The sequence below is a fragment of the Somniosus microcephalus genome, chromosome 11 (assembly GCF_052327205.1).
Source record: "Somniosus microcephalus isolate GS21.2 chromosome 11, FLI_Smic_1.0, whole genome shotgun sequence".
Classification (NCBI taxonomy): Eukaryota; Metazoa; Chordata; class Chondrichthyes; order Squaliformes; family Somniosidae; genus Somniosus; species Somniosus microcephalus.
In genome coordinates this window covers 195,389,494-195,403,027 of record NC_140997.1, presented here as the reverse complement: position 1 = coordinate 195,403,027, position 13,534 = coordinate 195,389,494, and the positions used below count along the sequence as shown (strand labels likewise).

Sequence of the window (13,534 nt, the reverse complement as noted above, 5' to 3'; positions counted from 1 at the left end):
CCCATCTCTCCCCCATTCCCCCCACGAGCCCCCATTTCCCCCCCGTCCGTGCCCCCATTCCCCCCCGAACCCCCATTCCCCATCTCTCCCCCGAGCTCCCATTACCCAGTCTCCATCTCTCCGCCGAGCCTCCATTCCCATCTCTCCCGCGCCTCCATTCCCCACCTCTCCCCCAATCCCCCATTACCCATCTCCCCATCGAGCCCCCATTCCCCATCTCCCCCCGATCCCCCATTCCCGAGTCTCCATCTCTTCCCCGAGCCCCCATTCCCCAGACTCCATCTCTCCGCCGAGCCCCCATTCCCCATCTCTCCCCCGAGCCCCCATTCCCCCTCCCCGAGACCCCATTCCCCATCTCTCCCCCGAGCCCCCATTCCCCATCTCTCCGCCGAGCCTCCATTCCCATCTCTCCCTCGAGCCTCCATTCCCCATCTCTCCCCCGAGCCCCCATTCCCCATCTCCCCGAGCCCCCATTCCCCATCTCCCCCCGAGCCCCCATTCCCCATCTCCCCCCGAGCCCCCATTCCCCAGTCTCCATCTCTCCGCCGAGCCCCCATTCCCCATCTCTCCCCCGAGCCCGCGTTCCCCATCTCTCCCCCAGCCCCCATCTCTTCCCCCGAGCCCCCATCCCCCCCCGAGCCCCCATTCCCCATCTCTCCCCCGAGCCCCCATTCCCCATCTCTCCCCCGAGCCCCCATTCCCCATCTCTCCCCCGAGCCCCCATCTCTCCCCCGAGCCCCCATTCCCCATCTCTCCCCCGAGCCCCCATTCCCCACCTCTTTCCCGAGCCCCCATTCCCCATCTCTCCCCCGAGCCCCCATTCCCCATCTCTCCCCCGAGCCCCCATTTCCATCTCTCCCCCGAGCCCCCATTCCCCATCTCTCCCCCGAGCCCCCATTCCCCATCTCTCCCCCAGCCCCCATTCCCCATCTCTCCCCCGAGCCCCCATCTCTCCCCCGAGCCCCCATTCCCCATCTCTCCCCCGAGCCCCCATTCCCCATCTCTCCCCCGAGCCCCCATTCCACATCTCTCCCCCGAGCCCCCATTCCACATCTCTCCCCCGAGCCCCCATTCCCCAGCCTCCATCTCTCCCCCGAGCCTCCATTCCCCATCTCTCCCCCGAGCCTCCATTCCCCATCTCTCCCCCGAGCCTCCATTCCCCATCTCTCCCCCGAGCCCCCATTCCCCATCTCTCCCCCGAGCCCCCATTCCCCATCTCTCCCCCGAGCCCCCATTCCCCATCTCTCCCCCGAGCCCCCATCTCTCCCGAGCCCCCATTCCCCATCTCTCCCCCGAGCCCCCATTCCCCATCTCTCCCCTAGCCCCCATTCCCCATCTCTCCCCCGAGCCCCCATTCCCCATCTCTCCCCCGAGCCCCCATTCCCCCTCCCCGAGACCCCATTCCCCATCTCTCCCCCGAGCCCCCATTCCCCATCTCTCCGCCGAGCCTCCATTCCCATCTCTCCCTCGAGCCTCCATTCCCATCTCTCCCTCGAGCCTCCATTCCCCATCTCTCCCCCGAGCCCCCATTCCCCATCTCCCCGAGCCCCCATTCCCCATCTCCCCCCGAGCCCCCATTCCCCATCTCCCCCCGAGCCCCCATTCCCCAGTCTCCATCTCTCCGCCGAGCCCCCATTCCCCGGTCTCCATCTCTCCGCCGAGCCCCCATTCCCCATCTCTCCGCCGAGCCCCCATTCCACATCTCTCCCCCGAGCCCCCATTCCCCATGTCTCCCCCGAGCCCCATCTCTCCCCCATTCCCCCCACGAGCCCCCATTTCCCCCCCGTCCGTGCCCCCATTCCCCCCCGAACCCCCATTCCCCATCTCTCCCCCGAGCTCCCATTACCCAGTCTCCATCTCTCCGCCGAGCCTCCATTCCCATCTCTCCCGCGCCTCCATTCCCCACCTCTCCCCCAATCCCCCATTACCCATCTCCCCATCGAGCCCCCATTCCCCATCTCCCCCCGATCCCCCATTCCCGAGTCTCCATCTCTTCCCCGAGCCCCCATTCCCCAGACTCCATCTCTCCGCCGAGCCGCCATTCCCCATCTCTCCCCCGAGCCCCCTTCCCCAGTCTCCATCTCTTCCCCGAGCCCCCATTCCCCAGACTCCATCTCTCCCCCGAGCCTCCATTCCTCATCTCTCCGCCGAGCCTCCATTCCCCATCTCTCCCCCGAGCCCCCTTCCCCAGTCTCCATCTCTTCCCCGAGCCCCCATTCCCCAGACTCCATCTCTCCCCCGAGCCTCCATTCCTCATCTCTCCCCCGAGCCTCCAATCCTCATCTCTCCCCCGAGCCTACATTCCCCGTCTCTCACCCGAGCCCCCATTCCCCATCTCTCCCCGAGGCCTCATTCCCCAGTCTCCATCTCTCCGCCGAGCCCCCATTCCCCGGTCTCCATCTCTCCCCCGAGCCTCCATTCCCATCTCTCCCCCGAGCCTCCATTCCCCGTCTCTCCCCCGAGCCCCCATTCCCCGTCTCTCCCCCGAGCCCACATTCCCCGTCTCTCCCCCGAGCCCCCATTCCCCGTCTCTCCCCCGAGCCCCCATTCCCCGTCTCTCCCCCGAGCCATTCCCCGTCTCTCCCCCGAGCCCACATTCCCCGTCTCTCCCCCGAGCCCCCATTCCCCATCTCTCCCCCGAGCCCCCATTCGCGATCTCTCCCCCGAGCCTCTATTCCCCATCTCTCCCCCGAGTCCCCATTACCCATCTCTCCCCTGAGCCCCCATTCCCCATCTCCCCCCCGAGCCCTCATTCCCCATCTCTCCCCCGAGCCCCCATTCCCCATCTCTCCCCCTAGCCCCCATTCCCCATCTCTCCCCCGATCCCCCATTCCCCATCTCTCCCCCAAGCCCCCATTCCTCAGTTTCCATCTCTCCCCCAAGCCCCCATTCCCCCAATCTCCATCACCCCAGACCCCACTTTCCCCAGTCTCCTCCCCGAGACTCTTTCTCTCCCCCAAGCCCCCACCAATTCCAGACTCTCCAGCAACCCCTCCTGACTGAGACTGAGGCTTCATGAGCAGCAGCTTGTGATGTTACGGTGCGGTTTGGCACAATGCGGCAAGAAATTTAAAGAGCTGATGTCCCGGACTGCTGGAGGCAGTGCTCGGGGGAGTAATCCCCAATTCCGAAAAAAGCTCCCATCCAAAGTGGGAGGGGTTGGGAAACCTAGACTGGAGTCACATGCAAGTCATACAGGGTAAGGATGGCAGGTTTCATCCTCGAAAGGGCATGAGTAAACCAGTTGGGATTTTATGACAATCCGATAGCTTCATGGTCACTTTTCTTTTTACTGATGCTAGCTTTTATCATCTCAAATTTTCAAACTGCCAGGGTGGCATTTGAGCTCACATTCTCTGGATTACTAGTCCAGTAACAACCACTACACCACCTTCTCCAGCCCTACAATCCTCCAAAAACTCTGCGTTCCCCCAACTCTCACCTCACGCATCCCCCTCACTCCCTTTGCCCCACTATTGGTGGCCGTGCCTTCAGCCGACTAGACCCCAGGTTCTACAATTCGCTCTATTCCTTTAAGACCCCTTTAAAATCCATCTCTTTGAACAAGCTTTTAGTCACCCCTTCTAATATCTCCTTTGGCCAACAGTACCAAAACGGCTCTCATCAAAGTCACAAATGACATCCTTTGTGACTGTGACGAAGGTGAACTATCTCTCCTCATCCTTCTTGACCCGTCTGCAGCCTTGACACGGTTGACCACTCCATCCTTCTCCAACGCCTCTGCACCATCGTCCAGATGGGTGGGACTGCACTCACCTGGTTCCATTCTTATCTATCTAATCGTAGCCAGAGAATCACCTGCAACGGCTTCTCTTCCCGCTCCCACATCGTTACCTCTGGTCTCCCCCAAGGATCTATCCTTGGCCCCCTCCTATTTCTCATCTACATGCTGCCCCTTGGCGACATCATCTGAAAACACAGCGTCAGTTTCCACATGTACACTGACGACACCCAGCTCTACCTCACCACCACTTCTCTCGACCCCTCCGCGGTCTCTAAATTGTCCAGTTCTGGGTGAGCAAAAATTTTCTCCAATTAAATATTGGGAAGACTAAAGCCATTGTTTTCAGTCTCCGCCACAAACTCCATTCCCTAGCCACTGACTCCATCCCTCTCCCTAACATCTATCTGAGGCTGAACCACACTGTTTGCAACCTTGATGTCATATTTGACCATGAACCGAGCTTCCGACCACATATCCGCAACATAACTAAGACCGCCATTTCCACCTCTGTATCATTGCCCGTCTCCGCCCTTGCCTCAGCTCATCCACCGCTGAAACCCTCATCCATGCCTCTGTTACCTCTAGACTTGACTATTCTAACGCACTCCTGGTTGGCCTCCCACAATCTACCCTACGTAAACTTGAGGTGATCCAAAACTCGGCTGCCTGTGTCCTAACTCACACCAAGTCCCATTCACCCATCACCCCTGTGTTCGCTGACCTACATTGGCTCCTGGCTAAGCAACGCCTCGATTTCAAAATTCTCATCCTTGTTTTCAAATCCCTCCTTGGCCTCGCCCCCTCCCTATCTCTGTAATCTCCTTCAACCTCACAACCCACCCCCCCACCCACCCCCCCCACCCCCGAGGTATCTGCGCTTCTCTAATTCTGCCCTCTTGAGCATCCCCGATTATAATCGCTCCACCATTGGTGGCAGTGCCTTCTGCTGCCTCGGGCCTAAGCTCTGGAATTCCCTGCCTAAACCTCTCCGCCTCTCCTTCCTCCTTTAAGATGCTCCTTAAAACCTACCTCTTTGACCAAGCTTTTGGTCACCTGCCCTAATTTCTCCTTATGTGGCTCGATGTCACCAATTTTTTTGTCTTACAATACTCCTGCGAAGCATACACATACAAGTTATTGTTGTTGTTTGGCTCAATAAAACATGCACAATAAAAATAAGATCCCAGTGTTCAGTTTCCCTTTGAAAGGAAAATTACATTTGAAAATATATAGAAATTACATTTTTTGGGCAGGGACAGATTTTTCAATGTAATTGTCACAGGTTTCATCAAGGATGCTTCAACTTTGATACCTTGTTACTTTAAATCAGAGCAGACAACTCAGAGCACTCACACAGTTGGCATGCACCAAATTTATAGATTTTTAGAAGCAATTTTACCAAATTTAATTTGGCTGTTTTTAATCAAATTAAATTAAGAATTGCTGCAAATGCAAAACAAACTCAACCAACCATCTCTTCACACAGTTATTGAAAAAAGAAAATAAAAGATCTATTCAAAACCAAAAGCTTGCCTTTAAGTAAGGGATGCCACAATAAAAATACAGCACAGTAGATATTAACACTGAATCATATTATAACAATGCACTTGTGTTGGACTTCCATTAAACACATGCCACATAAAACATTTTTACACATCACAAAGGTTTATCATTGAAAAGTGCCAGATGATCAATGAATCTTGGTATCAAAACTTGGCCTTGAACAAACCTAATGACAGTGATGTACCAATTCAGCAGCAAAATATCCCTATTGTGGCAATACTTACATTTCTCTACAAGGAATCACTTTTCCTTGAAGAAAGGAAATTGGACACACACACATGCGCACCCGGTCTGGAAATTTAAGTTAACATACCTGCCATATCTTATCAGGCCCAAAATCATATGATGATGAACGCTGCAATAAGTATACCATTAGAAGTGTTGCGACATTCTATTCAGTGATGGGGGGTATTTTAAACATTTTGAAGTTAGTTTAATACTAAAGGATTTCAGTTCCAACAAGCCAGGAGGTGGAAATAATTTAATAAATAGCTTTTCCTTGGGACTGGTACAAATAGCTGCTTGTTGCAAGGAAACGAAGCCCCGCCCAGGAAAAACCACATTGTCAAAACCACTGTGTCACTAACTCACTCAGAGTAAAAATTCATTTTAATGTAAAAAGAGAGGTACAGGTAGACATTAAATATAGGGGAGATAATACAGGAGGAAACAGTGGAAAAATATAAAAAGCATAGAAGGGAAGCAAAGACTGAGATTAGAAAGGCTTCAAGGAGTGAGAAAAATTTGCTGAGCATAGAAGAAAAGTAGCAAAGGCTTTTAGAAGCAAGTGAGTAAAAGAATAGACAGAATAGGTTGTAGAAGAAGAACTGGAAAGCTAAATTAGCCCAACTGGCTGCTGAGGAGAGACAAAGGGGTCGATTTTCCCGCAGGTGCGGGGAATTGTCGGGTTCCCCGAATGTCGGGGTTCCCACACGAATGTAAATGGGTCTGCCAGATTGATGCAATTTTCCCTCAATTGGCCAATTCATTTCCAGTGTGTGGGAACCCTTGCTAATTGACTATTTCCAGTCAGAAAGCCCCACAGTATGATGTCGTCATTCGTGGTGCTTTTAAAGTCTACAGCAAGCATTGCAACCTCTGCAGGCTTCCATGCGAACCACAGAGGATGGCAGAGGAGCCTACAGCAGCTGTGGCCAGTGCCAGACCCCGAGCTGCCAGCAAATTCGACGAGGCTTCACTGCAGGTATTATTGGACGGGGTGAGGGCCCACAGGGAGGTCATCTTCCCTAGGTCAGGGAGGAAGAGGCCTCCCACTGAGACCAAGGCTGCATGGATGCAAGTGGCAGCAGATGTCAACTTGCTGGGAGTCACCAGAAGAACCTGGATACAGTGTCGGAAGCGATTCCATGACCTTCACCGTACAGGAAAAGTAAGTATGAAGTTTCCACCACCCTCATTCTGATCCCCATTGCCTTTTCCCACCAGCACTCAGCTTTAGCACTCTCTTCCTCCACATCCCACTTCACAGTCACATCCATGCACCCTTACCCATTCCCTCTCTCTCTATGCTCACGTTCACATAACTATTCCACAATGCAGCCCTCACACTCTGGTATTTTGAGCACAACTAACACACAGGGAGGGCCCTTGGTCTTGCAGCCTCACACCATCTTTGTCTCCCTCTAAGTATCTAGGTTATGCAATCTCTACACTCACTCCTTCATTCTCACTCAAACTCCACTTGTCTCCCTCATTGCAGGAAAAGAGAGCTCACAACAACAGAGCGCGAGCCAGGACTAGAGGGGGCCCGCCCGACCCCCTGGGAGGAAGGAGTCCTGGAAATTGTCGGGGCTGATGTGGCTGCGGAAGCTGGGGAAGGAGAGACAGGGGCAGGCCCGCAAGCTGGTGACAGAATAGTTTTCCATCTCTCTCATTGACATAGCATGAGTTGCTGTTATGATTCTGAAGCTACATCATTTGGACTTATGAACATCTGCAAAATCCAATGTGCATGTAACCTTGGCATCACATCTCTAACTCTTTCCTTTACTCCCCCACAGGACCATCCGAAGCCCCTGTCCCCACTGCGGAGGAAGAGGCTGAGCAACCAGACGCCTCAGAGGAAGCTCCCACCTCTGAGGGCGCAGCGTCAGCAGAATTCAGCGCAGCCAGCACAGACACACACACCTCGGTGGGACCTTCGCGAGATAGAGTAATGTTGTCACCTGGTGTATCACAGCTCACAAGTGAGCATCAGCAGATGGTGGAGACAGGGACAGCAGCGGAGAGTCCTCGTCGGAGGGCGCAGGACTCTGCCAGCTCAGCTCTGCTGTATGTCGACCCTCTGCCTCTGCGTCCATCCGCAAAAGAAGAGGTGATGAATCTCCATGCACAGATGCAGGAGTCTCTGACAGGTTTTGTCTCCAGGGTCGCTGCGAGTGTGGAGCGAATAGAGGAGTCCATAGCGAACATGAGCAGAGCCTTTGTGGAGTCATTGGCGCATGAACTCATCACCACAGAAAGGATAGCAACCTCCGCGGAAAGGATGGCTACAGTAGAGGATAGGATGGCTACGGCCATGGAGGAGCTAAGTCACCAGAGTGTTGAAAACATAGTGAGTGTTCAGAATAGACTGACATCTCTGGAGGAGCGATGATCAGCTATTGAACAGAGAAACCAGACCTTCATGGCAGGCCCTCTGAGTAGGACTGCCATTGCAGAAACGGGTCCCCATGGCCCCCCTGATGTGCAGCAAGCTGCTCTCAAGCCACTTGCAGGCACTGACGGGGACCTGACCCATGAGAGGGAGGTTGGTGGCAGACCTCAAGGAAGTGGGGGCTCCTCTCCAAGCGCTCACACTTCCATGCCACTGCAGAGCCCTCGGTCAGAGCCCCGCCGGAGTCCACACCCAATGGAGATAGAGGTCTCAACCCCTGCACAGCCACAGGAGCAGCAGACTGCTGGCGAGCCCTCACAGGCTCGCCACCCCAGAGGACGCCCGCCAAAGGTGTCGAGAGAGGAGCAGCAGGAAAGTGAGCAAGGGGCCTCCACATCTGCTGAAGCCACAGGGGAACCACTATGTAGGAGCACGCGTAAGAGAAAAATAAAGCACCACTAATCACAAGGGTAGTCACTTGGGTGAAATGTGTTTATTTTTAAAATGCCATCAGTTGGTTACTGTAAATAAAATTTCAGATGGCAACTTCTACAGTTGTGGCGTGTGTCATTTCGCGATTGGGGCTGGAGGTTCTCTAATGCTAAGAGGGGAAGAAAAAAAAGGCCTCCTATGCTTCTGGTAGGTGCCTCAGTTGAGGATGCGCTGAGTGAGGGTGGCGAGAGGGGCTTCCCAGGCGCTCACACTGGAGAAGTGTGTGAGGCTCCAACCTTCCACCGCTGTGCCTAAGCCTTGAACAAGTTGCCCCAAGCCTGAAACAACAAGGTCCTGCAACCTACAAATGCTGTCTGATTAAATCTCTTCTTTCCTGATTGACCTGCAGCTGAAAGTAAGCAAGCCGACACTGTTCACGCCAGGTTTCATCAGCGGGATTCCCACCAGGCGTGTTTAACGTGGGAAAAGGCTGAAAACAGCAAGGGCCCCTTAAAATGGCATTAAAGATGGCAATTATTGGTGATTAGGCTCCCGACGACCAGTCCCGCCAGCTGCGGGCGGGACTGATTCGGGTCGGATTGAAACGCCGGGGTGAAAGTCGGACGGAGCGGGGAATCAGGCGGGGTTGGGGGGGGGGGGGGGGGGGGGAGAACGCAAAAATAGGGGGTCGCGACCCCCCACCGCCGCCTGATTCCCCGCCCCGTCTGACTTTCACCCCGGCGTTTCAATCCGCCTGAAACCCCACCTGACGGCTCCAGGAAAATCGACCCCAAAGTGTCAAAACTGGAAGCTGCGAAAGAACAATACAAGGAGGAGAAAGAAGGATATAAGAATGCCACAAGCACGAGGCAGATGAGAATAGCAGCACAGGTTTGAGGTGGAACAGGAGAGGTTCTACATAAATTCAAGGGAGAGGAAAATGGCAAGGAACAAGCAGAAAAAGAGAAAGAGCACGATCATGCATTTCAACTGGCAGAGAATGCCACATCAGCGAGTCCAGTACGCGCGGATATAGTTGATCTAGCTCAGGACTTTGTACAGGATAATTCTGTTAAATCCAATCTGATACGAACAGGTAAATGACATGGATGGATTTTTGTGGGCCTTTGAATTAATATCAAATCATAAGTGCAACAAAGAAGTTTGGGCAGAGCGACTTGCATCATTTAGTGGAACCGCTTATAGCATTATCACGGATTATGAAATTATAAACCGTGCTATTCTTACTACTTACAACTTGCGTAATGCTCCATTTGGAAATTGTGGTCAGATGCATAGAATATGTTATTATAAGGGACTGAATTAATTAACGTTAAAGGATTGATTCCGGATACCAGTTCCAGATGATCTGAGCATTTGGGTTGCTTGATCAGGACTGCAAGACTCTCAAGCAATTACATGATTATTTTCTGGCCTTTTGAGTGCCAGGAAACTACTGCACAGGTGGGAAGACAGATGGTCCACGCTGTCCATCAGGCTCGCTGAGTCAGTAGATCAGCTTGCATTGGAACAGGACACAGAAATACAATGATGGGGGGAGTGATTTTAAACTGCCGACCACCCAGTTCTCACCGGAAAAACAGGCAATGAAAATCAGATGGGCTGTGGGCACTCCTCAGCCATCCCATTGACGCCGAAGCCCGCCTGGTGCAATTTTCAGGTAGGCCTATAAATGAGCGAGCAGCCTGCCAACCTAAAACATGAGGGAGGATGCTTAAATATGAAAATCGATGTCCTATGCCAGTTTAGGACCTCGACTGCAATTTCCAGGCATTAAGCAGCCTAACCACCAGTCCTTAAAAGGCACTGCTGCAGAGCACACACAAAACAGACAAGGGGAAAAAAAAAAATTTCTGAAGGGGCCAGGAGGCGAGCAAAGAAACTCGAGCCCATTCGAGGGCCCCCTCCCCAACCCAACCTGCCTGCCTGGAGTGAGAGCCAGTCGATTTCCTACCCTCCCACAACTGATGAACTGCGAGAGGGGCACCCACAGCTCGCCGGCAGCATGTAAATGAGGCTCGGGCCCTAAAATGGCTTGGGCTTCACGTGGTCACCATGAGCGCTCCACTGACTTAAGCCCAAAACGCACACCAAGTATCTTAAATGTGAGAGTGGGTCACAAAACCAACAACAATTTGCAGGAACGAAGGGCAGCCGTAATGTAAGAAAGTGTTGGTTTTGGACATGGAAGAGACATTGCGATTACTATATCCGCTCCCAGTCATGGTAAATGTGAGGCAAACACAGGGGTTGTATGACGCATGGTGCTTTTACTTTAATGCAACGACATCTGGTGTGGAGATACCAGTATGTAAAAGGTGGAATTGTTCATATTCTAAGTGTTATAGGGGCAACAGATGTACCCGTCGGCTGGTTCAGCTGAGATACCCTCCTTGGACACGAGTGAAAGCAGCATGGGTTTCAACAACTGTACCATTTACGGCTTTAATGACGAGAATGAAGGTGTGATGGTCAGACTACTTAGCAGGGACATGGCTAGGACTGGGAAATGAAGCACAAACGAGCCACGGATGGTTGTTGTTGGCGTGGGACAGGGTCCTGGGTTTCACCTACCTGCAAAAGGAGTCAAGGGCCAACAACGTTTAAGAAGGGAAACAAACTATTTCAGTTCTAAGCACAACAGTGGAAAAACAAATACGTAATTCCTTCAGAATCAGATTTCCCATGGGAGCTTGGGTAATGCCAATTGAGTGGGACTGAAGGTGGTACAGAAAGCGGACCTTACCCAAAGGATTTCAGTAAGTTAGATTCGATTGGCAGGGGTTCTATATATTTAATCCTGGAGCCTCACTACATTTATTCAGATATATTGGGCATGTAAAGGCACACTCTGGTTTGTAAGGAACCTGAGATCCACTTATGGAAGTGACCACTGATGCTGGCCCCAAGGGAAATATATAGCCTAAATCTGTAAAAAAAAAATAACACTTTCCAAAAGATATTTCTTGAAACGGCTAATTACCCCATCAGGAACAGTTCTTGTTTTGTTTACATATTGCACGGTTTAGTATTTGATGAATTCCTCATGTTTTTAGCCTTCAGATTTCCATTTAATTTGTCAAAATTTTTTTAAATAAAAGTTGCTTTAGCATGTGCAATCTCTAGTCTGAGTTTAATACGTTGCTAATTCAAAGCAATTAGCATCATAATGGTCAATCTATGATTAATCTAGTCGATAAATGACTGTAAATAGGGTGATAGTGGGTCATATACCTGAAAGACTTAAAAAGATACAGCTTCTGGGAACATGTTTCACTTACAGAAACTGCTGTGTAACTACTGAGAGAAATGGCACTTTAAAAACCCACAATTGTAACATGCAAAGAAGCAAAGCAACAAATTGGTGGTCTGTAACTGTGGGTTAAAAGAGCCTTGAGGAAATTGGTAAGAAAGTTCAAAAAACAAGTAAACCTGTCCAGTTGTCAATCATTTCTTCAAAACTTAAATGCATGTATTGCTAACTATAAATCATAAATATCTGACAGCATCCTGAAACTGAACTATTTTAAACTGATTAGGCTATTAAATAAAACAGGAACATCTTTTCTCCAAAGAAGTTTTAATAGAGTTTAACGGATACTAACTTGCATGCCTTTCCAATAAGAGAGAGTGAGTTTGCATCATATATCATTCCAACCAAAGCTATATAATTTTTATTGCATGAAGGACATATCAAATATTACCACTGTTGGGTTCCAATTTTTTTTTTTTTGAGTGTACTTGACTTTTGATGGTGCTTTTTTTTTAATGACCTAACAAAAGCTGACTTATTTGTTAATGTTGAGAGTGTTTTTTGTGTAATTAATGTTTGAAGTTAAGAATTCCAGTTTTCCACATTTAGTCATTAATTGTATACCCGTCGCCCTTTAGGGGCAGAACAAACATAGCAAAGGTAAAATCCCAGGTACCATCAGGCCTGGACTGTAATATTGAAGTGTCTAACAAATGTCACCACTACTTCCTGGCAAGCTTTAGACATGCAATGTTTTAATTTGTCTTTACAAGCAAATTCATCAATTTAAAAGTTGGTTTAAACGCAATATGAAACTTGCATAGGACTAATATCACAGTTTCAAATTAATTAATTTAGAGCAATGAAACATTCATTTTTTTTTTCAGGATCACACTACAGTAGCTTGTTGAAGTATCTAAGTGACCTTACCTTCATTTCAATAACTGTCTGAAGAGCCTTTGTCTTTGCGGACTCTGGCTGGAGTGGGGTTCTCCGGTGCAGTTCCTGTGGAGGTACACGACAAAAGGAAACTTGTCGACTCATTGTTCCATCACTTAAAAATGCAACACAATGTACTCTACAGATGTAAATAGACTACTTAATAAAATGGGGAGATGAAATGGCCTACACGCCACAGGTCCAGCCCTTGTTAATCTCCCCAGTACACTGCAGTTTCTAGCTTATATTACAGTCATCGCTACCAGCACATGCGCTTTGTCAGCTTCTATCAATAATTAATGTCAACTGTGACACTGACAGCAAGCGAATGCACAGTCCATTTAATCCAACAGTGCAACTTCTTCATAGTCATCGAGCCATACTTCATTGCATTCTCGACAGCTAATTGATGCTTCTTAAAACATGCCAAAACCAATACTTTATCAAACAGACACAAATCAAGAATGACAGATATATTTACTTAGAAAAAATGACTTTTGCTAGTGGAAATTATGCACTTAGGAGAAAGAGGGAATTAAAAAGCATGAAGTTAATATTGGGTAAACGTGCTTAAAAAATATTAAGACTGTCCAGCTCTTCCAAAGCCAGTCATCACAAAAAAGTCTGTTTAGTGTTGCATTATTTCAAAACAGCACAATGAGTGGTAAAACAGATGCAGCACCATTCATTTCCTCAGATAGCAACAGAGCTATCGATACTCCTCTGTAAAAGCCTCCTGGAGGAAAATTAAATTTATGCCCATACTGGCAAAAAGTGCTAGTGCAATTTTAGTCAGTACTAGCAAAGCTACCATTTTATTTGCAATCAATGTTATATAATCCAACAGCTCAGAAATATAAAAGATGTAATCCAAACAGATGTGACTACACACCAGCCTTTTACTTTGACTCATGTTTCAACTCATCTGACAGCATTAATTGCTTTTAAACCATCCCTCCCATAT

General features: G+C 50.1%; 1 protein-coding gene across 6 annotated transcripts in view; it reads right to left on the bottom strand.

Moving 5' to 3' along the window:
- Positions 1-13,534, bottom strand: part of LOC147111092 (ERC protein 2) — an 885,067-nt gene that overhangs the window by 625,138 nt on the left and 246,395 nt on the right. For all 6 annotated transcript variants that reach the window (XM_086001631.1, XM_086001634.1, XM_086001633.1 and 3 more), the window contains exon 5: positions 12,562-12,636. In XM_086001631.1, coding sequence (XP_085857757.1) covers positions 12,562-12,636 — 75 coding nt within the window. The remainder of the gene's footprint in view (positions 1-12,561; positions 12,637-13,534) is intronic.